General features: G+C 72.2%; 2 protein-coding genes across 3 annotated transcripts; one reads left to right on the top strand and one right to left on the bottom strand.

Moving 5' to 3' along the window:
* On the top strand, window positions 1-1,438 carry GJD3 (gap junction protein delta 3). Its single transcript, XM_074562060.1, has 2 exons — window positions 1-100; window positions 455-1,438. Exon 2 carries the CDS (start codon window positions 462-464, stop codon window positions 1,179-1,181), a length of 720 nt encoding a protein of 239 aa, XP_074418161.1. The 5' UTR covers window positions 1-100; window positions 455-461; the 3' UTR covers window positions 1,182-1,438.
* A 1,241-nt stretch (window positions 1,439-2,679) lies between these two features.
* Window positions 2,680-25,916, bottom strand: RARA (retinoic acid receptor alpha). 2 transcript variants are annotated; one of them, XM_074562058.1, is made up of 9 exons: window positions 25,707-25,916; window positions 17,910-18,236; window positions 5,744-5,892; window positions 5,507-5,648; window positions 4,280-4,440; window positions 3,999-4,175; window positions 3,706-3,910; window positions 3,272-3,430; window positions 2,680-3,008 (listed from the first exon to the last, which is right to left on the bottom strand). In XM_074562058.1, the coding sequence occupies exons 2-9, from the start codon at window positions 18,085-18,087 to the stop codon at window positions 2,830-2,832; spliced, it is 1,350 nt and encodes a 449-aa protein (XP_074418159.1). In that variant the 5' UTR covers window positions 18,088-18,236; window positions 25,707-25,916; the 3' UTR covers window positions 2,680-2,829. The 2 variants fall into 2 exon arrangements, with proteins under 2 accessions (XP_074418159.1, XP_074418160.1); XM_074562059.1 differs by lacking the exons at window positions 17,910-18,236; window positions 25,707-25,916 and adding an exon at window positions 11,318-11,655.
* Window positions 25,917-26,253: the final 337 nt, after the last annotated feature.

Genomic DNA, 26,253 nt, shown 5'->3' with positions numbered 1-26,253 from the left:
GGACCGGACGAGGGACCGGACGAGGGACCGGCCAGTCCCGGCCAACCCTGGACGGCCGCCGCCAGCCGCACTGGCACAGCGCGGACCGCAGCCTGCGCAGGTACCCGATCCCGCCGGGATGGGGATACGGGGGGTCTCGGGGAGTGGGGGGGGGCGGGACAAGGGATGGGGACCCTGCTGGTCCTGCCCCAACTGGTGTCCTTGGACCCATCTCTGCGGGAGCGAGTCCCGGGGCCTGGCAGACTCGGGGGGGGACACGGGCGATGGGGTGAGCTGGGCTGGCGCTGCCCGGGCACCCCGCTGCGAGCGGGGATGGTGCCACGCACTTGGGCTTGGCATGGAGGAGGGTGAGATGGGGGGGGGGGGGAGGGGGCTGCGCTGCCCGTTGGGGTCCATCCCCACGGGCACGGCGTTCCCCCCCCTGCCACCCCCAGCATTGACCCGGCTCCCGCAGCGCGGCCATGGGCGAGTGGGGCTTCCTGAGCTCTCTGCTGGACGCGGTGCAGGAGCACTCGCCCATGGTGGGGAGGTTCTGGCTGGTGGTGATGCTCCTCTTCCGCATCCTGGTCCTGGCCACGGTGGGCAGCGACGTCTTCGAGGACGAGCAGGAGGAGTTCGTCTGCAACACCCAGCAGCCGGGCTGCAAACCGGTGTGCTACGACGCCGCCTTCCCCATCTCCCACTACCGCTTCCTCGTCTTCCACGTCGTCGTGCTCTCGGCCCCGGCCGCGCTCTTCGTCATCTTCGCCGTGCACCAAGCGGCCAAGCCGGGGCGCGGGGGCCAGCGCGCCCGCCGCCTCCAGCCCTTCTACGTGGGCAGCGTGGTGGCACGCATCGCGGCCGAGCTGGGCTTCCTGCTGGGGCAGGCGCTGCTCTACGGCTTCAGGGTGCAGCCCCTCTTCGTCTGCCGCCGCCGGCCCTGCCCGCACCGCGTCGACTGCTTCGTCTCCCGCCCCACCGAGAAAACTGTCTTCATCCATTTCTACTTCGTGGTGGGGCTGGTCTCGGCGCTGCTCAGCCTGGCCGAGCTCGCCCACCTCCTGCGCAAGGGACCCCCGCCCCGCGGTGGGTGCTGCCACCGGCCGCAGGAGCGGGGACCGGCCCCCGGGCAGCCAGCGGGAGCCACGGAGGAGCCGTGTCACCCCAGCGCCTCCCCACCACGGGGGGACCTGACCGTGTAGCTGCCATCGCTGGCATGAGCTGTGGCTGTTCTCAGCCTGGCGGGAGCCGTGGAGGAGCCACATCTCCCCAGCGCCTCCCTGCCACGGGGGGACCTGACCGTGTAGCCGCCATCGCTGGCACGAGCTGTGGCTGTTCTCAGCCTGACCGGTGCCCAGTGGGCGGTTGCAGCCCCGCCGGGGAAGCAGGGCCGGGCTGTGCCCCGGTGCCCCCGGTTCCTGTTGTGGGCGGTGGACGGGCCTCACCCGGCAGCTGCTGGAAAAAAAAAAATACGGACAAAAGGAAAACAAACAGGTCCCACCATCCCTGAGCAGCGGCAGGGACACCCCTGACCTCCCCCCCCCCCCCAAGCCGGGCACAATGTAGGGAGGGGGCCAGGGCTGCCCCCACACCCTGTGCTGGGGGTGTCACGAGTGCATCGGGGCTCTGCAGGCCAGGGCTGGCCCCTGGCATTGGGGGGGGGCGGGGGGGGGGGGGGAGGGGGGCACAGCCGCAGCAACCAGGCTGGGAAGGGCAGAGCTTTGGGGATGCTGGGGGGGGGGATGGGTGGGGGGTGACCCCGAAGGACTCTGCCCCAACCCAGCCTTTGGGGACAGCCAGAATCAGGGAGGGTGAATAGCTGGGGGGCAGTGAGGGGGTCCCTGCTGCCCCCCCCCCCCGCCCCCCCAATGAAGAACCCCCCCAGGACTTGGGGTGTCGCAGATTGGACCATGTCCCCCCCCCCACCCGGTGCCCCCACAGCAAGAACGAGCCGGGCACTAGAATAAATAAACTTTATTCTGGAGCCAGCCCCCCGCCGCCCCCCCCCCCCCCCGTCCCCCCTGTCCCCCGTGCCGGCAGGACTGGCCCCCCCCACCCCCCCGCGGGCACGAAGCCGGGGCTGGCACCGCCACGCGCCCCCGCAGCCCCCACCCCACCTGGGGGGGGGCCGGGGCAGGGCCCGCCCGGCGTTCCCCCCCCCCAACTCTAAAACCACTAAAATCTCAACAACAACAAAAAAAAAAAAATTTAATAATAATAAATCGTGTGCCCCCCCCGCCCCAACCCCCCCCCCCCACCCTCCCCCACCCCAGCAGCGCCCACCGTGCCCCCTCCACCTGCACAGGCCTAAAAACCCCTCCAAACTTTTACAAAGGTTTTAAAACGTATTTATAGATATTTATAGATATTTATATATATATACTTTGCTTTCTTTTCTCTTTTAAATGACTCTGCTTCCTCGGCGTGCGGGGTCTGGCCGGGTTCCCCCCCCCCGCCGGATGGCCGGGACTCGGGGAGCGGGGAGCGGGGGGGGGGGGGGGGGTGGCTCGGTGGTCGCGATCCCATGTGTGCTGGTGCTGGTGGGGCCGGGGGCGTCCCCGGGGGACGCGGCCGAGGGCCCCCACGCCCCTGAAATGTGACTCAACCAACGCGCTTCGCCCAGGGCCGGAGGGGGGGCCGGGGGCTGCGGGGCTCCCCACGGAGGGGTCCCGGGGCTGCGGCGGCTGGGGGGGGGGGGGGTTGGCTGCCGAGGAGTCCGCCCCAGGAGGGGGGCTGCAGCCAGGGCCGAGGTGCGGGGTGTGCCGTCCCCCCCCCGCGGCGTGCCGGGCTCTGTCCTGGTGCCCCCCCCTCGGCGTGCCGGGCTCTGTCCTGGTGCGCGCCGGGCGCGGGTCACGGCGAGTGCGTGGCCGGGCTGCTGCGGTTGGAGCTGGGCGAAAGGCTGGGGCTGCAGCTGCCCCCCGGCTGCCCCCCCAGCGTGTCCATGCCCTCCGAGTTCTCCAGCATCTCCTGGATGAGGGGCGGCATCGATCCCGGGATCTCCATCTTCAGCGTGATCACCCGCTCGGCGCCTGCGGGAAGGGTGGGAGGGGGGGGGGATCAGCAGGGCAGGGCTCTGCCAGCCCCCCCCCCCAAAACCAGTACCCCCGGGTCTGCTCCCCCCTGGGTGCCGAGGACAAGGGACGTGGCCGCGGCCCCGGCATCCCCGGAGGATGCAGTGCTGTGGGTATCCCCTCCGGAGGATGCTGTGCCCTGGACCGATGCCGAGCCCCGGGGATGCTCCCCCAGGATTTCCCCCCCCACCCCCCCCCCGGCCCCGGGACACGGCACTCACCCTTGGCGCTGATGCTGCGGAGATCCGTGATCTTCATGAGCATCTTGGGGAACATGTGGGGCTTGTTGGGCCTCCTCTTCCTCACGTAGATCTTCAGCGCCTCCAGCAGCGGCTCCTGCAGCTTGTCCACTTTGTCGGGCTGCTCCAGGTCCTGGCGGTCTGGGGAGTGGGGGGGGGGGGGGGCACGGACAGCGGTTATGGGGTGCAGCACACATCCTGTCGCCCCCTCCTGTGGGTGCGGGTAAGACCCAGCTCCCTGTACCAGGTCTCGAGGGGGGGGGGTCACCGGGGTGGCTGTGCCGTGGCAGGGGGGACCATTTGGGGGGTCTTCTTGGCCAGCGATTTGGGGAGGACAGCCGTGGGTCCGCCAAGGTGCTGGGCAGGGTGCCCACCCCTGCACAATCCCCCCCCCCCTCCCCCAACAAAGCACCCACCTCCGCAGATGAGGCAGATGGCGCTGAGCAGCCCCGTCTCGGCGTCGTCCATCTCCAGCGGCAGCAGCTGGTTGGCGAAGGCGAAGACCAGGTCGGTGAGGGGCCCGAAGCCGGCGTTGTGCATCTGGGTCCGGTTCAGCGTCAGCCCGTCCGAGAAGGTCATGGTGTCCTGCTCCGGCGTGTAGCGCGTGCAGATCCGCAGGATCTGGGGTCGGCGGGGGGGGTGGGGGGAAAGGATGAGGGGCTCAGCCTGGTGTCCCCCTCCCCGTCCCCGTCCCCGTCCCCGCTCTCACCAGGATGTCGAGGCAGGCGGCTTTGAGGAGGGTGATCTGGTCGGCGATGGTGAGCGTGGTGAAGCCGGGGAGCTGCTTGGCAAACTCCACCGTCTTGATGATGCACTTGGTGGACAACTCGCTGAACTTATCCCACAGGTCGATGTCCAGGGAGACCCGCTGCTCCGAGCTGTTGTTCTGCGGCGGGAGGCGGAGGGGGCGGGAGGGGGTGAGGGGGGGGCGGCCCGTGCTCCCCAGCCCCCCACCTCCACCCCGGGACACCCCCCCACCCCGACACTCACCGTAGTGTATTTGCCGAGCTGGCAGAGGGCGGGGAAGGTCTCCTGGTGGGCTTTGCGCACCTTCTCGATGAGCTCCTCCACCTCGGGCGTGATGATGTAGCTCTCCGAGCACTCCGCCTTGGGCACGTCCTTCTTCTTCTTGTTCCGGTCATTGCGGACGGCTGCGGGGACGGGCAGGGTCAGCGGCACCCGGCCCCGCTGCCACCACCCAGCCCCTGGCCCGGAGAGGGGTGTGTGTGTGTGTGGGTGTGTGTGTGTGTGTGTGGCGGGGGGGGGGGGGGGGGTCTCAGCCCCGCCGTGCTGCACCCCCCAGGGCGGGATGAGGACCCCGCTGCCGGCGATGGGATCAGCCACGGAGACAAATGGCCACGGAACCGCCAGCCCCGCACAGCTTGCCTTTAAATAAGCCCCCAAGTCATTAGGAGGCAATTAGGGGTGACACCACAGTCGGCGGGGGGACAGGGGGACGACGACACAGGACGGGGGGGACGCACACCCCTGGGCATGGGGACAGAGCTCAGCTCCGCTCCGCAAAGCCGACACGGACGAGAAAAACAGCCGGGAGAGAAAATGGCAGCTGAGCCACCGCGCTCATTATGGGGGGGGGGGGTTGCGGTGGCACTGGAGGGGGGGGTGGGAGCAGCCGGGCGCATCCCCAGCCCCCCACCCAGGGGGGTCAGCCTCTGTGGGACTCCCCCCCTTAGGTGCGGGGCGAGCTGCAGCCCCTGGAATGCTGAACCCCCCCCCCCCCCCGGGTGGTGCCTGCTCCCCCCCCTCCCCAGCATCCGCCAGCCCCCTCCCGGGGGGTCACGGGCCCCAGGGACAGGCAGATGGGGCAGGACTCGGGGAGGCAGCTGTGCCCCAGCAACCGTCACCCCCCGTCACCCACCCCCGGCGATGCCATGCCGCGCCGCGCGGGGGGGGGGGGGGGGGTACAGCCGGGCACCATGACAACTGGCACGCAGACGCCAGGAGGCCTCTCGTCAGCGTCATTTATCTCTGACATCATCAATCACGCGTTGCCTGGGCAACGGCCAGGCTGTGACACAAACCCAAGGCCCCCCCCCCCCCCCCCAACCCCCCCAAGGGCCTCGTTGGGCACATGGTGGGGGCTGCCGGGATGGCCCACCGCACCCAGACACCTCCCCGGCTGCACCCAGGCAGGGTGTCCCCATCCCTGTCCCCATCCCTGTCCCCATCCCCGTCCCCATCCCTGTCCGCACTCACACTCCTTGGACATGCCGACTTCGAAGCACTTCTGGAGGCGGCAGTACTGGCACCGGTTGCGCGTCACCTTGTTGATGATGCAGTTCTTGTCCCGGTGGCACGTGTACACCATGTTCTTCTGGATGCTGCGGCGGAAGAAGCCCTGGGGACCCCGCACGCCCCCGTCAGCGCCCGGCCCGGGGAGCCCGGGGAGCCGCGGGGACGGCGGCCGCGGCGCGGGACGCTGGCAGCTCTCACCTTGCAGCCCTCGCAGGCGCTGACCCCGTAGTGGTACCCCGAGGACTTGTCCTGGCAGACGAAGCAGGGCTTGTAGATGCGGGGCAGGGGCGGGGGCGAGGGGGGGCTGGGCACGATCTCCTCCGAGCTGGTGCTCTGCGTCTCCACGGCTGCAGGGAAGGCGGACACGCTCAGGGCAAGCAGGGCTGGCCCCATGGCGACCCCCCCCCCCACACCCTAAACACCCCACGTCGACAGTGCCAGGGCCGACCCCGGAGTCCGGCGGACCCACCAGTGTGTCCCTGTTGCCCCCCCTCCCCGAGCCCTGGCCACCCCAGGCCTTCCCGGCCACGGGGCCAGGTCGCGCGGGGCTGGCGGGGAGAGGATGGGAGCTGAGAAGATGCAACTTGACATTTCCAGGCCACGGAGACGACGTGGAATTCAGGCAGACAAAAAAAAAAAAACAAAGAAAGAAAGAAAAAAGAAGAAAAGAAAAAAAAAAAAGAAAAGAAAAAAGAAAAAAGCCGGGATCCCAGGAGCCCTCCGTGCGGGCGGCACGATGGGCAGCTGCGGGGCCAGCGCGGTGCTGGGGGGGGGACGCGACGGTGCCACGCTCACTCACACGTGTGGGCACACGCGTGTGCATGGGCTGGGGGCCGCCCGCTGTGCCCACCGCCCCAGCGCTGAAGGCACGGCCCCCCCGGGAGGGGACGGGCACAGCGGCACCCAGCCGGCACCCTGTGGCACCCCGGCGAGGGACGTCCCCCAGCGCGGCGCTGCCTTCGTCCCCGCGACAGGCGGCCCCCCCTCCACGTGCCGCAACGGGCCCCGCCAGCACGGGGGGGGGGGGGGGGGGGGGGGGCGCAGCCAGCACCCCCTGCCCCCCCAAAACCTCGTGGGACATACCTGTCCCCCCCCCCGCCTCCTGCACCCCAAAATCCCATGGGATGAGAACACTCCTTCCCGTCCCCCAGGACCAACCCTGTCCCCCAAGGACAAGCCCCGTCCCCTGCCCCGTTGCAGCCCCGGTGGCGGTGGCGGGGGGGCCGCGGTGCAGGCGGGGTGCCACCCCCGGCGCGGGGTGCAGCCAGGCAGGGGTTAACGCTCCCCGGCTCCTCCGGGATGTTTGCGAATGTTTTTCTGCAGCGGAGCCAAGCGAACCAGTCAAACAGGATATTAAAGGCCCGGCCCGGCGGGGGAGCCCGGCCCCCCCCCCCTTCCCCGCTCCGCCGGCCCCTGCACCCCGAAAAGGGCCCCGCCGCCACCCGCCACCCCCCCCCGGGGCCGGGGTGCTGCAGGGAGAGGCCCCGGCCAGGGGCGCCCCCCCCCGCCCCGGGGCTGAGCGGAGGAGGGGTCCCACTGGGGGCGGCGGGGCTTTGGAGGGGGGTGGGGGGGGGTGAGGGATGAGGGGTGGGGGTCCCCAGCCTGGCTGTGCCAAAGGCCAAGGAGGGGGGACGACGGGGACAAAGCCACCCACGACATCGGGGGTGTCCCCCAGCACGACGGGGACGGGCGCAGGGCACGGAGGCGAGTGTGCAGGGCAGAACGCAAGCGCGTAGGGCACGGAGGTGGGCGTGCAAGGCACGGAGACGAGCATGCAGGGCATGGAGGCAAGTGTGCAAGGCATGGAGGCGAGTGTGCAGGGCAGAACACAAGCACGTAGGGCACGGAGGTGAGTGTGCAAGGCATGGAGGCGAGTGTGCAGGGCAGAATGTAAGTGTGTAGGGCACGGAGGCGAGTGTGCAAGACATGGAGGCGAGTGTGCAGGGCAGAAGCAAGCATGTAGGGCACGGAGGTGAGCGTGCAAGACATGGAGATGAGCGTGCAGGGCATGGAGGCGAGTGTGCAGGGCAGAAGCAAGCATGTAGGGCACGGAGGTGAGCGTGCAAGACATGGAGGAGAGTGTGCAGGGCAGAAGCAAGCACGTAGGGCATGGAGGCAAGTGTGCAAAGCATGGAGACGAGCATGTAGGGCATGGAGGTGGGTGTGCAAGACATGGAGGCGAGTGTGCAGGGCAGAACACAAGCATGTAGGGCACAGAGGTGAGCGTGCAAGACATGGAGACGAGCGTGCAGGGCAGAACACAAGCATGTAGGGCATGGAAGCGAGTGTGCAGGGCAGAACGTAAGCGTGTAGGGCACGGAGGTGAGTGTGCAAGACATGGAGGCGAGCGTGCAGGGTAGGAGCGAGCGTGTGGGGTGCGATGTGCGTGCGCAGGGTGGGCTGTGAGCGTGCCAGGCGTGGAGCTGAGCGTGCAGGGCAGAACGCAAGCGTGCAGGGCACGAAGGCGAGCGTGCGGGGTAGAAGCAAGCGTGCGGGGCGCGGAGGCGAGCGCGCGGGGCGGGCTGTGAGCGCGGAGGGTGGGTGACGAGCGCGCGGGGCGCGGAGGCGAGGGAACCGGGCAGCGCTTCCCGGGCAGCACTGAATAAATCACCGCTGCCACTCCAGGGAGCGGAGCCATTAAAGTGACTGAGCGAACGTCGTCTATAATTTATCGCCTCTTTTATATAATTTAAGAACTTCCTCGTGGAGAGCTGCACTCGCAAAATGCAGATTTGACAAGATTTTGATGTGCTGGGTGCGGAGGGGGGAGGGAGCCCGGCTCCCCCCCCCCCCCGCTCCCCCCCGCCCCGTGTCCCCAGGCAGGCACGGCTTCGCCAGCGCCGCGGGATTCCCCTGCCACCGCAGCCACCCGCCGAGGGACGGCGGTGCCAGCGGGGAGGGGACAGGGACGCGGGCACAGCCGCCTGCCTCGCCAGCTCCTCGGGAGCCCACCGTGGTGGCGTCAGGCCTGGGTGCCCCTCGCACCCCTGCGGGGCAGCGGGAGGCCCCAGAGCAGCACCCGAAGGTGCTGAGCGGGCAGGGTGGGTGCAAACCTCCCCTGCTCCCGCGGGAGGGGACGGCTGGGGACACGGGGGACCGAGGCGTCCGGGCTCCCTCCCTTCCCCCAGCCCCATCTCCTGCTGGAGCAGGAGGGACCCAGGCGTCCTGCCCCCCCCCCCCCGGGGAGGAAGCGGAGCCCAGCTGCAGACCAGATGCTGCGGCCCCGCCAGCATCCCCGGGCGAACACGTCGCCCCCGCCCGCGGCCCCGCCGGCCACTTCCCGCCCGCACCAAGGGACCCCGGGGCGCCCCAACACCCGTCGCCCCCGCCCTGGCGTGGGAAAGCGCCCGCGGGGGCCACACCGTGTGCCAGGGCCCGGGGGGGGACCCGGGAGTCCTGTTTGCCACCACCCCCCGCCAACAACCGGTCATCGCTCCCGGGCCGGAGCCGGGGATGGGTCCCTTGGGAGCAGGGGAATGAGGAGGAAAGCCGAGGGAGGGGGAGAAGGAGGGTCCTGGGGCCAGGAGCCCCAAAAACGGGGTGCGCTGGGCTGTGGGGGTGCCCCATCCTGCCCATGTGGCACCGGGGACGGTGCTGAGCCCGCTGGGCACTGCCACCCCACCTGGTCCCCACCGGGCATCCGGCCCAGCCGACCCAGGGGTCCCGCTCCCCGCCAGTGCTGGGGGTCCCGCGCCCGCCACCCCGACTCACCCATCCCCTGTGCCACCACGCCGTGCCGCAGCGCCGCGCTGGCTGCGTGCCACCAGCCAGACCGGGGTGACAGTGCACAGATAACGCGAGACAACGGCGGGGCCACCCCATGTCCGGCGGGGCAGTGCTCGTGCACGACCCAACCCCACGTACCCCCCGAGACCCCCACAGCACCCCACAAAACCCCTGGCAAGACGTAGACCCACGCGGGCACGGGGTGCCCACTGCCTCGGTGGGCTCCTGCAAGCCCCTCTGCCACCGTCAGAGACCGCCTCGTGCCTCAGTTTCCCCAGCTGCGGCATGGCAGCGTCCCCAGGCCCCGCTGCAGTGGCGGGCAGGCTCCTGGCACCCCCCCGAGGAGTGGTTCTTGCCCCCGCGCCAACGAGACGGCGTCCTGCCAGGCAGGGCAGCGCCGGCGCCGGGCCAGCAGCCAGCACCTCGGGGCCAGCCCCACTGGGCACAGCCCAGCCGCAGCCGTCTCTGGGGAAACTGAGGCACGGCACCTCCGACACCAGCCCTGCCGAGCCGTGCCACGGGTTGGCAAACCTGGGGCCGGGGAGACACGGCACCTCGGCGTGACGTAGAGAGAGGGGCACCCTGCCAGGGATCCCCGCCAGCACCCGCCGCCCACGCGTCCGCCGGGTCACGGTCACCATGACCAGAGCTTGGAGGTGCCCTGGCCCGGAGCAGGGGCCCAAAGCAGCACCGCGGCCGCACGTCCACCCAGAGCTGCATCCCCGGCACCACTGGGGATGGGGGGGGGTAGAGGGGGGGGGAATGATGGCCCACAGCCACACTGCTCAGGGCAGCACGGCCCCAGTGGGGTGGGGGGGCCTTGCGCTAAGGGGAGGGCACCGCAGCCTGGGACACATGGCCCCTGCCAGGTCCTGCCTGGGGGGCTCTGAAGGCAGGACGCCCCCCCCCCTGCCCCGCAGAGGCAGCGGGAGTCCCCAGCTGCAGACAAAGGCCCCTCGCGCCAGCGGAAAGGTCGAGCAGCCCCGAGACAATGGGGAGAGCGGGACTGGGGGGGCTGCGACCGAACACCCCCACATACCCCCAGCCATGGGCACCACACCGGGCATCGCAGGGGGAACCGTCCCCCCCGGGGACGAGGCGGCCCCCCCGGCCCTGCAACCCTTATGGGGGTGAAAGTCCTGCGCAGCCGGGCAGGACTTTCCCCGGCCGTTACGGCCCCGGTGCCGTGCCAGTCCGTCCAGCTGCCCTCTGGGGACGGCGTGGGTCCCCCCCCCGGCGGGCACAAAGCACAGCGGGACCCCGCATCCCCCGCAGGGTGGCAGCCCCCGGGCGACCCACAGCTCGGGGTGCGCTGCCCGTCCCCAAGGACGGCGGGGGACCCACGGGGGACACCACGCTGTGACCCGCCCCCCCCCGGGGACATGGGACGGGATCCCGCCGGGGGGAGCGGGGCTGGCCGGGCCCCACCGCGGCACCCAGGACCCCCCGGCGCAGGGGGACCCCCCCGATTCCCGGCGCGGGGGGCGGGGGGGGGGGGCCCACGCTGCCGCCCCCCCTCCGCCCGTGCAGCAGCAGCAGCAGGCGCAGCGGCTCGGGAGTTAATTGGATTTTCTCGGAGCCCTTATCAGCAGGGAGCCACATTCCCGGCGGGGCCGGCGCTGCCGCGGCCCCCGCTCACGGGAGAGGGGTGCGGGGCGGGGGGGTGGGTGTCCCCGCCGGGCCCCGGTTCCCCCCCGCCTCCGCAGCCCGGGCCGGTCTCAGCCCCGGTCCCGGCCCCATCCGAGCTCTCGCCGAAATAGGACAAGGGTTGTTATGGCCGAGCCGGCGGCATCTGCGCAGAGCTCGCCTTCCCCCCCCCCCCGCCGCGCCCCCCCGGAACCAGCACCCAGCACCCATCGCTCTGCCGCCCATCCCCGCACGCAGCACCCACCACCATCCCCGCAGCCCCCCCCCCCCCGTCCCCCCCCCGCCCGGCTCAGAGCCGGGTTTTGAGGCCGTCCCCCCCACCCCACCCCGGGGCGGGCTCCAGCACCGGCCCGAGGCGGCGGTGAGGGGCCCGGCCGCCCCCGGGGCGCAGGTACCTACAGCGGCCGGAGCTGCTCCAGGGCGGGGGGCGGCGGGGGACCCCGCGGGGCGCGGGGGGGCCGCGCTCCGGCAGCAGGCAGCCCCTGCCCGGCCCGTAGAAATCCATCCGGAGGAAGGGGCCGGGGGGCAGCCCCGCCACCGCCGCCGCGCCCTCGTACATGGCCCGGGGCCGCCGGGGGGGGGGGGCGGCGGCGGCGGCGGCGTCGTCGTCGTCGTCGTCTCCCCCGGTCCGGCGGCGGGGGCGGCCCCGGGAGGTCAGCGGCCCCCCCCGCGGCAGCCGGGCCCCCGGGGCGCCCCGCGCCGCGCTGCCATGGCCCCGCCGCGGCTCAGCCGGGGAGCGGGGCCCCGCCGCTCCGCTCCGCGCCCGGGCAGGCGGCGGCGGGAGGAGGAGGAGGAGGAGGAGGAGGAGGAAGAGGAGAGGGAGGAGGAAGATGGGGGGGGGAGGGGAGGAAGGCGCAGCCCCGCCGGCTCTGCGGCTCCGGCAGCCCCGGTCCCTCCCGACACCAGCCGCCTCCCCACAGCCTTAACCCGCTCCGCGCCGCGGGGCCGCCCCCAGCCTCCCCCGCCGCCTCCTCTTCCTCCCCTCCCCGGGACGGACGGCACCGGGGGGACACGGACGCGCAGGGCCAGCGTCCGGTGGGAGCGGGGCTGGGGGGGGCCCGGCGGGACCGGGGTGGGGTCGGGGGGGGGGGGCACAGCGGGACCGGCCGCGGCGGGGCCGGGGGCTGCCCGGGGCCGCGGCTCATTTGCCTAATGGGATGCGGGTGAACTGCGGGTGAACCCGGCGGGGAAGGGCTCACCTCGCCCTGACCCCCGGCCGCCCCCCCCGCCCCCCCAACCCGGGGGTGCGGGTGCCACCGCCCGGGGGATGGCGGGGGGGGGGGGCCGGGTGCGTGTGCATGTGTGTTCACGCGTGTTCACGCATGTCCACGTGCTCCCGCTGCGCGACGGGGTACGTCCTTGTGTGCGTCCCCCCCTGCAGAGGGGCCCAGGTGTGCTCCCCCTGCACCGGGGAGGGGGGGGGGGTGCGTGGGGGGGCAGCCTGTGTGCACATACATGTGTGTGCACGCCTTCTGCACACACGGACATGCGTGTGGCACCATGTCCCCACCGGGCACAGCTGAGTGCGTGCACACACGTGTGTGTGTGTGTGCACGCACACCCCCACGCACACGTGTGTGTTTGCATGTAGCCCATGTGGGGCAGTGCCGCATGCACACACACACCCCCCTCCCCTGCACACGGGTCCCCGTGAGAGGTGACACCCCAAACCCTGGGCTGCCCAAGCGGCGACGGCACTGCCCGCCACTGGCCAGCGTCGCAGCACAGCCCCGTTGCCTGCACCCTCACCGGCACCGACACGCACCAAGGACGGTGGCCACAGGATGGGCTCCAGCGGTGCCACTTTCCGGACACGCCGGTAACCTGCTGGCCACACGGTCTCACCCCCCCACCCTCGACTCCTGCACCCCACACGGTCTCACCCACCCACGCTCGCTCCCTGCACCGCCGGCACAGCCACCCCACCGGGCTGCACGGGGAGCACGCAGCCTCTGCTGCGCCACGGGGGTCCGCTCTGCCCCAGCCCCACGCTGCCCACCGCAGCGGTGCCCTTACAGGGAGAGCCCGGGATGCTGCGGCGCCCATCCGAACCCCCGGCCGGGTCCTGCTGCGGGCAGGAGGAGCACACGCGTGTGCCAGACACCGGTGGGACAATGCGGGCGCTGTGGCACATGCCAGCCCTGCACAGCCACACGCAGGGAGCACACGTGAGCAGCTGTGTGTGTGCACGCATGTGTGCATGTGCGTGGGCACGCATGGCAGTGCACACACATGCGTGGCAATATGCACACACGGCGGTGCACGCATGCACATTTGCAGCGGCGTGAACACGCGTGGCAGTACGCACACACGTGTGGCAGTAAACACACACAGCAGTTTGAACTCACACAGGGCAGTACACGCGCACAGGGGGCAGCGTGAACACATGCACACACGCGTGGCAGTACGCACGCATGCACGGCCGCGTGAACACACACGGCCGTGCGCACACACGCAGCAGCACACGCACCCACGCACGGGTGGCAGTACACACGCACGCACGGCGGCGTGAATACCTGCAGGACAGTGTGCACGCAGACATGACAGACCCCCACGCACCCCGACGCTGAGGACACCCTCCCCGCCGCCACGCAACCCCCGCACCCCATCCCCATACACGCCGCCCCCCCCCCCCCCCCAAAGTGAGCAGCCAGGGCCGCCCCGCTTTGCTTTCCAACCCGCCCCCCACAAAGAGGGGGGGGAGAAAAACAAAAAAAGAATAAGAGAAAGGCCGGGAGGTATGTGCGTGTGTGTGTGTGTGCATGCGTGTGCGTGTGTGTCTGCGCCGAGCAGATCAGCAGCGCCTGTTTAAATAATAATAGAAAGTCAAAGGCTTTGCTTAGCCAGCAGGTTTCTGAACAAAAGCCCAGCGCTCCTCCAACTTCCTGCAGCGAACATGACAAATGTCTGCTTTGACTCATTTACCAGCGCTGGAAAGAATGTGGCTGCGACGACAACGGAGGGGACGAAGGGGACGTGGGCCGGTGGCAGCGCGCGGCTGGGCCGTGGCAGGGCCGTGCCACGCTTGCCCATCCCGCCGGGCACCGCTTCCCGTCCCGCGCCGGCGGCAGCAGGAAGAAACAGAGATTAAAAAAAAAACAAAACAAAACAAAACAAAAAAAAACAAACAAAAACAAACAAACAAAAAAAAAAACCCAAACCAAACCCCAAAAAAAAAAAAAACAAAACCAACCCAAAGCCTTAATGCAGAAGCCAAGAGGAACTGGGCGAGGGGAGCGCCCCGCACGCAGCCGGGACGGGGACACCCCGCCATGCGCCACCGACACATCAGAATGGACCCCCCACCCCCCAGCAGCACCCCCCGGCCCCACTTCTCCCCTCTCCCAGCACCCCCGTGATGCTGCGGGGAGCACAAGATGCCCCCAGGAGCGTGATGGGAGACCCGGCCCCAAAACCCATGGGGGACACCAGGGGGGACCCCGCTGTGCCCGGAGCGCGGGGGTCCCAGCCCCAGCGGGGACGTGGGCGGGGACCCCCGCGATCCCCACACAAACCCCCCCCCAGCCCAGCCCAGGCTACGGGGTACCACCGGCCCCTTCCCCCCATCCCCACACCGGCACCTCGGGGCCCCGCAGCTCCCCCCCCACCTCCCCGCTCCCACCCGCCCACTTCAAAAGACCCCATTTATCCCCTTCAGCCGCTTTTGAGCGCGGCGAATTCCCGGCGGCTCCCCCCGGCCCCCCTGACAGTGATAGAAAACCTCCGCCGTAATGGGCTTTCCCAGGCCGGGGGCCCAGCGCCCAGCCCGGCATCATCAATCTTCCCCGGCCGGGGATGGGGCGGGAGGGGGGGGGGGTCCCCAGCACCGCACCCCGCGGGGTCTCCCCGGCCCCAGCCCCGAGCGGGGCCCCCCCAGCCCCGCCATCCCCCCCACCACCCCCCCCCGCCCCAATCCCCGCCCGCGGCCCCCAGCCTGCAGGGAGCACGTTTTGCTCATTAATTTTTAAAAATTAATTAATTACGGGGCGCTGCGGGGGAGCGGCTGCGGCGCGGAGGAAACCGGAGCCAGCGGGTAGGGTGACAGGCCGGGCCCGGCCGCGGGGGCCCCCCATCCCGGCAGCGGCGGCGGGGCCGGGGGGCCCGGCTGCAGGGGAGGGGGCCGTGTCGGGGTCCCATTTCCCCCAGCCCGGCCTGGGAAGCGGGGCGGAGGGAGGATCCGGAGGGCAGGGGAGGGGGGGGGACAGCCCAGGGAGCCCCTCGTGGGGTGGCGGGTGGGAACCCCTCGTGGCCCCCCATGACCCCGCGCTGGGCAAGGGGACCCCTGGGGACAGCCAGGCCCCGTGGCGGCAGGCCCTGGGGAGGGGGACGGGGGCACAGGCAGAGTCCCGGCACCCCCACACGCACCGACACGCGTGCGCACACCTGGCACGGGGACACGCGTGGCTCCGCACGGTGGGGACACGTACAGGAGGCACGGCACGGAGCACGCACACAACCCCCCCAACAGTCGCTCAGTCCAACGTACACTCGCTCCGTGCACGCACACACACACCCGCTCCACACGGGCGTGCGCGCACACACACCCTGCACACACATGTGCACACACACAAACCCCGCATACGGGTGTGCGCGCACACACGCACCCTACACACAGGCGTACACACACGTGCACACACACACTCTGCACACAAGCGTGCACACACATGCGCACACACACACACACGTGCGCACACACATACCCCCTGCGCACAGGCATGCACACACACGTGCGCACACACGGGCGTGCACACACACACACCCGGGCACAGAGCACCACGGGCACGCACACGCAGCCAGCCCCACACACACACGGATGCGCACGCCCCCTCGCACGGGGCACGCACACACACACACACACCCCCCCGCAGCGTGCACACACCCACCGTGCGAGCGCACACGTGCCCACACGCAGCTCTGAGCCCCACACCAGCCCCGGGTGTCCCCCGCCACCGCCCCCCGCCCGTCTCGGCGTGCCCCACGTCGGGGCGCAGCGTGGGGAAGGGGGTCCTGTGCCCACCCTGCAGGGGAAGCCGGGGGGGGCCGTGCCCGGGCTCCCCAGCACCTCCTGGCGCTCTCGGCTCACGCCAGGAAAGGGCACGCAGGGCTGGCCCCGGCTGCGACGGTGGCTCCCAGGGCACCCAGGGACACCCGCCTTGGGCTCGGGGTGCAGCGGGCCCCCCCGGCACCCACGCCCGGGGAGGGGGTGCGCGGGGCAGCCCCCAGCACCGCGCACAGGGTACGGCTGATCCCATTTCTCCACGCCGGGAGCAAAGCCTGCAGCACCCCGGGGGGCCGGATTCGGCACCAGCAGCTCCCCTGCAGCCCCGACGCCAGCGGACCCCCATCCCGACACCCACGGCCCCCACAGGGACGTCCGGCTGAACCCCGAGGCGGGGGGGGGGCATCTGCACCCCCTCAGGAGGGCCCAGCCGCATCGGCCCCAGGGCTGCACATCTGCAGCACATCTGGCGAGGGTGGGCGGTGGTGGGGGGGCCGGACACGCGTGAGGAGGGGGTGGCTGCACCAGGCCCCGCTGCAGCCCCCCGGCCCCGGGTCCCCCCCAGCCGGGACACGGACCCCGGCGTTTCCCTGCCAGCCCCACTGCCAGCAGCGGGGACATCCCACCCGGGCACACACCAAATACTGTAGGACCTACACAAACAGGGCACCCGCCAGGCTGTACGGGTGCTACGGGGCGGGGGGGGACACACATGGTGCCCCCACCCCCTGAATCCCCCGTGGCGAAGGTCAAGGGGAAACTGAGGCACAGTTCACCCATCCGCCATCAGCCCCAGGGTGCCCTGGGGTGCTGTGCTCCCCGGCCCTGGTGTCGGGGAAGGTCGGGGTGGGGGGACGGGATGACACAGGCGCCCCCCCCCCAGCCCGTTCCCACAACGCCGTGCGGGAATGGCCCCAGAGCCAGCGCGGGGGAGGGGCCCCACCCGCCGCCACCCAGTCGCTGAACTGGTCCCACTGGGTCCCACCGCCGCCGGGGCGGCTCCGGCGGGGGACAGCGCCCCAGGCCGGCCCTGCCCGGGCCTGCACCGTCCCCCGGGGCCAGGGACGGGCTGGGGGGGGGCCCCGCCACACCCCGACCCACGGGGGCCTCCCCGACGGCGGGCGCCGCGGGGCACCCATGCCGGCACAGCACGGGAACGGGCAAGGGTGCCCGTCCGCAGCGGCGCCGGGGATGGGAAGGGGTCCGGCAGTTGCCCTCGTGGCACCCGATGAGGGTCTGGGGAAACTGAGGCACGCCCCGAGCCTCCGGGGTGACGGTGCGGGGAGGACCCCCCGGCCGGGAGCCCACCACCTCCGGCGGCTCCAGCTGCCAGCGCGGCGGGGCGGTGATTACCGGGGCCGTGATGGACGACCCTGTCAGGGGGAAATTGAATCAGGAGCAGACGCGATGATTGCCTTCATCGCCTCCCCCACGGGCGGCCCCCGCACCGCCGGCGAACAAAGAGCCGCCGAGGGGACGCAGCGCCGCACCGGCCTCCCCGCCACCGCCGAGCCCCCCGTCTCCCAGCCCGGCCGCGGTGGGTGCCGGGGACGGTGACAGCCAACGGCCCCTAAACCAGGGCCAGCTGGGCCGTTAACAGCCAGGGTATAAACACGGCCATTAACGAAGGCGGCCACACAGCAGCAATTAACTCGCGCACACCCCGCCGGGCGCCACTGCCCGCTCCGTGCCTCAGTTTCCCCAGCGGCAGCACTAACGGGGACGCACCAGGAGAGGCGTCCGGCACTCGCCTCCCACCAGGCAAGGAGCTGGTGCCCCCCCAGACACATCTCCCCACAGACGGGCGATGCAGTGGGAGATCCCCCCCTCACCGGTGCCACCACCCCAGGGCAGGTTACAGACCGGTGCCGGAGCCCGGGGTTTGCACCCGCGTCCCACGCTGGGGATGGAGCCCGCCACAGAGGGGTCCACACACACACCCCCCCAACAATGAGGGTCCCACTACCCCCCCCACGGGGCCGCGGTACTCACTGGCGGGCGAAGGGGTGCTGTATCCGCTGACGGGCAGCTGGTGCTGGATGCCGGCCAGCGTGCTGGGGGGCGAGAGCCCCCCCAGCATGTGGGGGAAGAAGAAGGCGTAAGGGTGCACGGGGTAGCCATTGAGGTGCCCCCCTCCAGGCGTGGGGCAGGAGCTGCTATTGCTGGCCATGGCGGGGGTCTCCGGCGCTGGGAATTGGGGGCGGGGGGGGGGAGGGGGGCCTCTCAGGCACGGGGTGCGGGGGCCGAGCAGAGCATGGGGCCCGCGGGCGACCCGCTGCCCGGCGGCTGTCCTCGCTGGCGGCGCTGGCTCCTGCGACGCTGTGGGGAGACCAGAAAAAAAGGGGGGGGGGTGGTGTTAGTAAAGAGATTGGGACCCCCCATGTGACACCCACCAGCCGTGCCTCAGTTTCCCCAGACACCCCCTACCTCCCCCCCCCACCCCCCCCAAAAGGGGCCGCATCCCTTCCCGGCCCCGGGAGGGCGCAGGCGGCCGGGCCCAGCGCCCCCCGCGAGATTAACGACAATCCCCCAGATTAACGACACCGGGACCGGCGAGGCCCGGCAGGCGCAGGTCGCTAATCCCGGCTTAGCGGGCGAGGGAGCAGAGGACGGAGTTGGGGGGGGGGGGGGGGGGGGGACAACACACGGACATGGGGGACACACACAGCATGGGGACAATGTGGCCCCATGGGGCACCCCATGGAGCCAGGGGCCACGCCACAGCCCCAAACCTGCTCCCCAAAGCCTGGCCTGGGAGCGGGGATGCACGAAGGGGGTGGGGGGGCTGCACCCCTTGCCCCAGCCCTGGGGAGGGGGGGGGTGGCTGCGAGACTGCTGGAGGGGGCGGGGGGACACACACACGGGCACACCGGGGTCCCCTGAGGACACCGGCTCCGCTCCAGCCTGGCTCTGCCGTCACGGCCGCTCGCCTCCGCCGGGCTCTGCTGGCCCCACTCATGCACCGAGCGTGAGGGGGCTCAGCCAACCGACAGCAGCAGCAGGAGGGGGCTCAACCAAACCCCCCCCCCCCCACCCCGGGGGGCTCAACCTGGTCACCCGTCGCAGGGCTGGGCTCTACCCATCGAAGCGTAGCCCCCACCTCATGCCGGGCTGTGCCGTGTGCCGGGCCGTGCCGGCAGCTCCCACGCCAGCTAGGCTGGCGTGGGAGCTGCCGGCACGGCCCGGCACACGGCACAGCCCGGCAGGGCACGGACCCCATGGCCAAGGGAAGGCGGGGGGGGGGTGGGTGGGGGGGAATACAGCGGTGGGAAGGGGGGCACGGGGCTTTCACAATCCCGGGGCTGGCTGTTTATTTAAGCGTTGGCGCGGGGCCCGGCGGGGGCTGTTTATTTGCCGAGAATTCTGGCTCCCGGCCCCGCGGAGGCGGAAAAGGATCCAGAGGAACAAGGCTGGGCCGCCCGGCGAGGCGCTGGGGAGGGGCCGGGATGGGCACGGCCCTGCTCGTCGTGTCCCCCCCCCCCACCCCCCCACCCCATAGCACCCAGCTGGGTGCACCCACCGGTGGCAGGACCCCCATCCTCCCAGTTCACACCAGTATCCACAGCCCCGGCATTGCCCCCCCTCTCCCCGCCATAGGAACCCACCGGAGCATCCGTGGGGTGACCCATGGGCCAGCTGCCCCCCGGGGTGGGCACCCAGGGGTGGCTGGGGTGGGGGTCATGTCCCCCCCACGCACACACTGTGGCACAGGGTACCCCACCAGGCACCACAGCGCGTGCCGGATTCCCACGGGCATCACCAGGGCACGGTGCCGGACACCGGGTCAGCATCCGCCTGGGAGCCAGGGGGGCCACAGCTGAACCCCGGGGAGGGGTCCCCACAGGACCCTGGCTCCCCACTTCAGGGGGCTGCTCCATAGCCCCCCCCCCCCCCCCCCCCCCCCCCAGGCTGTGGCCCCCGAACCACGCTGGCCAGGGGGGGCAGGGAGGCGCGGGAAGAACTGTTTATGTTTGCCGGTGCCAAGTGCTCGCCGGGCACCGCGCCAGCCGCGCCGGGGCCCAATTACTCAACCCGCTCCTGCAAACCCCCCCCCACCCCCCCGCAACCCTACCCCCCCCCCCCCCCACGCCGCCAGCCGGGGACTGAGCGAGGCCAACACCGCCGGCCTGGCCCCCGTGCACCCCGATCCCGGTGGGCGGCCGATAGCCCCCTGGCCCCTTCCCAATGCCCCAGGGGACCAACAGTGGCCAGGAGGGTCTGGGGAGCCCGGCTGGCCCCGCTCCCGTGGGGAGAAGGAGCTGCAGCCCAGAGGAGCCCCCACCGGCCCCCGTGGCGGCACAGACCCCGGCACGCGGCTGCTGCCCGACGGGGGGGTCCTGGGCATCCCAAGTGGGGGTCTTGAGGATCCCAACCGTGGGTCCTGGTGGTCCTAGCCCAGCTCCGCTCCCAGAGCCCCCCATTCCGGCAGCGTGGGTCGGGGGCCATGCAGCCCCTTGGTGGGGGCCCACGCTCGCCCTCCCCGACGCCTTTTCCTCCAGTCCCCGGCAGGAGCTGGACGAGGCCCGGAGCTTCCTGGAATCCTGCGCTTCGTTCCAGCCCCGCGGAAAACACGGCCGCGGGGCCCGGGCCAAATCCCAGCCACGAGGAACCTCCCGCTCAGGCCAGGGGCGGCCCCCGGGAGCGGGCGGACGGACGCACGGACGTGCAGACCGGAGCCGTTCCCAGGGCTGGGGGCACTGCGGCTGCCCAAGCCACCCGTGACCCCAAACCGGGGCACGAAGCCCACCCCACACACCCAGATGGGCTGGGCAGTGCCACCCTCCCCCCCCCCACACCAAGAGACCCCTTCCAAAAAAGCAGCCCCCAGCTGTCACCACTGCCCACATGGCAGGGCCGCATCCTGCTCCACGGTGCCTGGCGTGGCCAACGCTAACCACGGAGCGACGGGGATTGCACCGGGACGGCAGCACCGTGATGCCCACCTCCCCAGCAGCCACCCCCAGCCCTGCCTGCCGAGGGGGCCAGGCGGCACCCCCCGTCCCACCCCATGGGCACCCCAACCCCCAGCCCCGCTGCCCACGTCACACCACCAAACCCAGCCACGCTTCCTGCCGGGGCACACGGCAATGGCAGTGCCAGGGCCCGGATGTGACACGCCGGTGAGCGGGGGCACCGCCCTGTCATCGTGTCGTTCCCCCCCCCAACACGGTGGGGGCAAGCGGGGCCAGGGCTGCTCTGGGGTGCCTGGCGGGGCGGCGGGCAGCGACCGAGCCCTTCCTGTCATGCCTGCGGGCACCGCGCTCCCGGCCACAGCTTCCCCTCGCCGCTCTCGATTCCCGGGCTGACAGGTTTCAGTTCAGTCCTGGCCTGATTGCCACGGGCCCCTGCCACCCCTGAGCCTGTCACCTTGCTCCCCTGTCACCCCAGACCCTGCCGCCCCAGTCCCCTGCCGCCAACCCCAGACGCCGCCGTCCCAGATGCCACCGCCCCAGCTCGCTGCCAGCCCACTCTGCTCCCCAAATCTGGCCGGGCTGCCTGCCGTCCGCATCCCCCATCCTCACCGGGACAGGTCACAGGGACAAGCCCGGTGCCAGGCCGCCCCGTGGCACACTGGCATAGGGAGGGGGTGCCGTGTCACCCAGGGCGGGGGGGGGAGGAGGGTGGCCCCGCTCCGCTGGCAGCCTCCCGGGCAGGGCAGGAAGCGCCCGCGGTGCCGCTGTGCGGTCGCAGCCTGCGGTTTCCTCGCTGCTGTCAGCGCCCGACCCGGGGCAGCCTCACACGCGAGGTCGGGAGCCGGGCCACCCCCTGCCCCCCCCAACCCGGGCCAGCCAGCGCCGTGCAGGGAGGGGCGAGGTGCCCCCCTGGCAGGGCCACCAAGCGAGACCCCCTCCCTGTATCCCCGCAGCATCTCGGCCGTGAGTCACCGTCACGTTTCTCACGTCCCCGGGCAGGCGTGAATCATGCCCCAGCCCGGCGGCAGGGCCGGAGCCAGCGGCACACACTCGGCACAGGCAGCGTGCCGGAGACGGGGCTGCCCGCAGCCCCCCGTCAAGGGGATCTGGGGGTGCCGGGGGCCGGCGCGGAGCCCAGGACTTGCATGTCGCTCCCAAGGGCCAGCGGCACACGCAGGGGCTCGCTCGGCCCCTCCGCAGGTCCCTGGGCAGGGCTGGTGCCACCACGCCCTGGCACCTTGTGGGCCAGCAGCAATCCACACCCGGCCACCGCAGCTTCCCCCAGCACGGACATGGGGCCAGCACGGACACCGCACTGGCCAGTGGGAACAGGGTCCTCGCCTGCGGGGACAGCCTCCTTGCCGGTGGGGACCGTGTCCATGCTGGCCTCATCACCCCAGGGAGCAGCCGCCGGCCCCACAGCGTGGGTCCTTGCCCTGGCACCCCCATGTCCCACTGCCGGGTGGGAGCCACAAACTGAAATTCCACCTGTCGCAGCCGGGCCGGCTCCGGTTACGCTGGGAACGCGCCGCTCCGGTTACACGTCCCGCACCCGCCGCCAGACACGCCATTCTTCTGCGGGAACAGGTGCCACGGCCCCCGCCACGGCCCCCGGGACGGGCACGGCTGTGCCACGCCGCCACCGCCACCGGCACTGCCCCGGCCTGGCCGCCGCATGAGTCCTGGTTTGCCGGATACTGGAAGGAGCAGGCCAGCCCCGCTCAGCCCCAAAGGCTCAGGGTTGCCTGGGCCAGCGCTAGCCACCAGCCCCTCCAACACAGGACGGCCACCTGGGGACCCCCACCCCGGCACTGCCTGCCCACAGAGGGGGCACCCCCAGCCCCAGCCTGGCCCCCACCCCTTGGCGGGTGGGGTGCATCCCTTGGGATGAGCCCAGGGAACCGCAGGTCCTGCCAGCAGCTGGAGGCGGGGGGGTCACGGTGCCGGGGTGCCCCATCCCGGTTCCCCGCGGGCTCCTGGGAAGCAGCGGGATTGCGCCACGGCAGCCGCTCGCAGCAGCCCCGGTTGTTTTTAGCCCTGGATGCGGCGCGCAGCCGGCGCCCTGGGAACGGCGTGCCGGGAACAGTGCGGCCCCAGACAGCCCTTTCTGGCTCGGCGACAGCCGGCAGACAAGTGCAGCTGGCTGCGGCACAGGGCCGCTCGGGACACGGCACCGGGGAGGGCCTGGGTGGACCCAGCGGGCAGGCGGCCGCCCCACACCCCCAGACACCGGGATTCGGTGTCACCGTGCCCCCAACACCAGTCCCCAGGGCCGGGATCAGGCCAGGCCAGGCCAGGCTGGGACCCGGCGTACCTGGGGGACACCGAGGCACGGCGAGCGGGGTGGCTGCGTGCCACTGCCATGTCCCCTGGCACGGCCTGGCAGCCGGGGCTCAGCCGGGGACAGCGGAGGCCGGGGACGGGCGCACGCGGCCCCTCGCCGGGCCCTGCCACGAGCCACCCCCCCGCTAAGCCGCCTCCAGCCACAGGGAGATTAACCCATTTTCTGTAATCAGCACATGTGTCACCGCAGATATGATCGCAGCCCCCCCCCACCCCCACCCCCCCCCGCGCCTGCCGGCACCGCAGCCCTTCCCCCCCTGGCACTGCCACGGGGGGCCCTGCAGCACAAGGGTGCCTATGGGTGCCGGGGGGCCCCTGGGCATACGCTGCAGGGGACCCTCAGCTCCGCCAGCCGAGGGCTCCCCTGCAGCGCTGCAGCAGCACCCCAAAAAGCGTCAGGGGACCTTAAAGTGCAGCCACCCCCCTCAGTGACAGCGCTGGCATAGGGGTGGGTGGCCCACGGCACGTTCTGCCCGCGGCCGGCGCAGCTGAGTGTGGCACGTCGACACGCCAGAGCCTCCTGGTTATAAATAGAGCCGGAGCCGCGGAGCTGGTGAATCCCAGCGCCGCAGGGCAGGCGGCGGCACGGGCCCTCCCCAGGCTCGGCGGCCGCCGCGTCGCTCCCGGCACCGGGACCGAACGCCGGGGACACGGCGGGTGTGCAAGGACAGCCGGGCAAAGCCGGGCATCCCAGCTGGGACACGGCACCCGCGGGCACCCAGCGGTGTGGGATGGGGCACGGGGTCCTGCCCTCCTCCCCGCCGTCCCCGTGCCCGCTGGCATTGACCGTGTCACCTGGGGGGCTACGAGCGGAGCAGCGGATGAAGGGGACGGGCACCCACCGGTGTCCCAGGGAACCCCGGTGCGAGCACCCACAGGGCCACGCGTGTCCCCACACCGCAGCAAGGTCACCCCCAAGGGCAGGGCGTGGGGCCCACGGGTGACATATGGCCCGGGAGCGGCGGCCGCGGGGCCGCTAAGCCACCGAGCCGTCACCCGCTAATCCCGGCACGGAGGCCAGCGGTCGGGGTGCCGCACCCAGAGCCACCGGCCGGCGCCTGCCCAGCACCCCCCCGAGCGGAACGGCCACCCCCGCGGCGGCGACCAGCGTGGCCACCACGGGGAAGCACCTGTGTGTGTCCCCCCCCACAGCACGCACCGGGCTGGGGATAGCCCTCGCCACCCAACGAGGTCAAAGGTCAGAGGCACGGATCTGGGGGACACCCCGGCTCCGGCGGGCAGGGGGGGCTCTGCCCCGTCCCCCCCCGCGGCCTGGAGCGCTGCTGCGCTGCCCCGGGGGGCTCCCCCTGCCCTGGGGCCGCAGCCGGGGGAGCACCCGGTGGGGCAGCCCCCCCCCCCCCCCCCCCACTCCGTCCCGGCCGCTGCTGCCAGGAGCCCCCGGGGGCTCCGCCGCCCCCGGGCATCTGCTGCGACGGGGGAGGCGGCGGCCGGCGCCCCCCGCCCGGCCCCCCCCCCCCCCCACTCCGGGCCCCCCCGGCCCCGCCGCCGCGCCAGCGCCCTGTCAGCCGCCGAGAGCGATGGCTTCCTCCGCCCGCCGGCCAGGAAACGGCGCAGACGCCGCTCCCGCCCCCCGGACCCCGGCCCCGGCCCCCGCCGGCCCCCCCCACTCCGCGCCCCCGGCCCCGCTCACCCGCCGGGCCCCACCGTCTGCGCCCCGGTCCCACCACCCCCCCCACACTCCCCGCACCCCGAAAAGGGGAAGCGGCCCCGGCGCCCCCGCCCGCCCCCGCCGGGAAAGGGAAGGGGGGGGAACGTGGCTTAGCGCACCGGCGGCCCGGGGGAGCCCGGTTCTCCCAGGGGGGGCAGCCCCAGCACGGCGGTCCGTGGCGGTGCCCCGGCCCCCGTCGGGTCGGGAGGGGACCGCAGCCCCCCCGCGCCGGGGGTCCCCTGAGCCCTCACCGGGGTGGGTGGGGGGGACAGCGCTGCCACTCGGGAGCGCCCAGACAGCCGGTGCCGGGAGGGGGGACCCCAGCACCGGTAACCGGGGGCGCCCGGCACCGCCAAACGCCGGAGAAACGGGGCGGGGGGGGGGGGTGGAAGCAAAGCCACCATCCGAAACGGGGGCGACGGGGCAACGCTGCCCCTCCGGAGCTCACGACAGCCTCAGCCGGGCGGGGGCCCTCGACTCCCCGGGAGGACCCCACCACCGAGACGGAGCGAGGGGGATCCCCAGGATTCCCCCGTTACCGGAGAAGGGATCCCCAGCGCCGTCTCCCGAGGGGGTGGCGGGGGGGGGGCCCCACCGCCTTAGGACCCCCCCTAAAGCCGCCCCTACCAGAGCAGAACCTCCCAGGGCGGGGACACCCGGCCCCACGGCGGAGGCACCCACCACCCTCACCCGCTCCTTTGCCGGTGGCGACTCCCCCCCACACCCCAACATCGGCACGACGCGCTGGGTCCCGCCGCACCGGATCCCCCCCCCCTCACCCCCAGCACCGGAGAGGCGGTACCGCGACCTCCACAACCACCCCCCCCCCCCCCCGAGCCATCCCTCCCCCCCCCGCTTCCTTACCTGCTCACGGAGACTTCACCCCGAGACCCTTAAAACCGGCAAGCCCCCGGTGGCGGCTGCATGGCGGCGCGGGGGCCACCCGGCCTAAAGGGGGTGGGTGTTTTTCGGGAGGGGTGGGGGGGGGAAGGCGATAACGGAGGAGGGGGGGTTTAACGAGCGGCGGCCGCGGCCATTGCGAGTCATGTGCTCGCGGGGAAACTTTACCCGGGGCTGGGCCGGGCGGGGCGGCGGCGGCGGCGGCGGCGGCGGCGGAGGGCGGGGGGGGGCCGAAGGAGGAGGCCACGCCCCCGTTCTCTAGACACGCCCCTTCCCCGCTGGCCACGCCCCTCGCCCCGCCCCGCCAGCCAATGGGGCGCCGCCAGAGGCGGCGCCCCATTGGCTGGCGGGGCGGGCCGAGGGGCGTGGCCAGCGCAACATTGTAACTCTTTGAAGTCTCCAGAAGGCGGAAGGGGAGAAAGTGGGTGCGCGCGCCGCCCGCGGCGGGGAAGGCTCTTAAAGGGGCCGCGCTACCGCCGGGAATGAGGAAAACACGCTCCCCCCCCCTACA

Source organism: Larus michahellis, chromosome 18, assembly GCF_964199755.1.
Source record: "Larus michahellis chromosome 18, bLarMic1.1, whole genome shotgun sequence".
Classification (NCBI taxonomy): Eukaryota; Metazoa; Chordata; class Aves; order Charadriiformes; family Laridae; genus Larus; species Larus michahellis.
This window is presented reverse-complemented; position numbering and strand designations above follow the sequence as displayed.

Bases quoted from the DNA above. Each gene is read 5' to 3' on its own strand.
- GJD3 (XM_074562060.1), top strand. From the start codon at position 462: ATGGGCGAGTGGGGCTTCCTGAGCTCTCTGCTGGACGCGGTGCAGGAG.
- RARA (XM_074562058.1), bottom strand. From the start codon at position 18,087: ATGGCCAGCAATAGCAGCTCCTGCCCCACGCCTGGAGGGGGGCACCTC. The intron at 4,176-4,279 runs GTGAGTGTCGGG...CTCCCGCCGCAG, and splicing joins AGCTCGGCAAATACACTACG to AACAACAGCTCGGAGCAGCG. The intron at 3,431-3,705 runs GTGGGTGCTTTG...CCCACTCCCCAG, and splicing joins CATCTGCCTCATCTGCGGAG to ACCGCCAGGACCTGGAGCAG.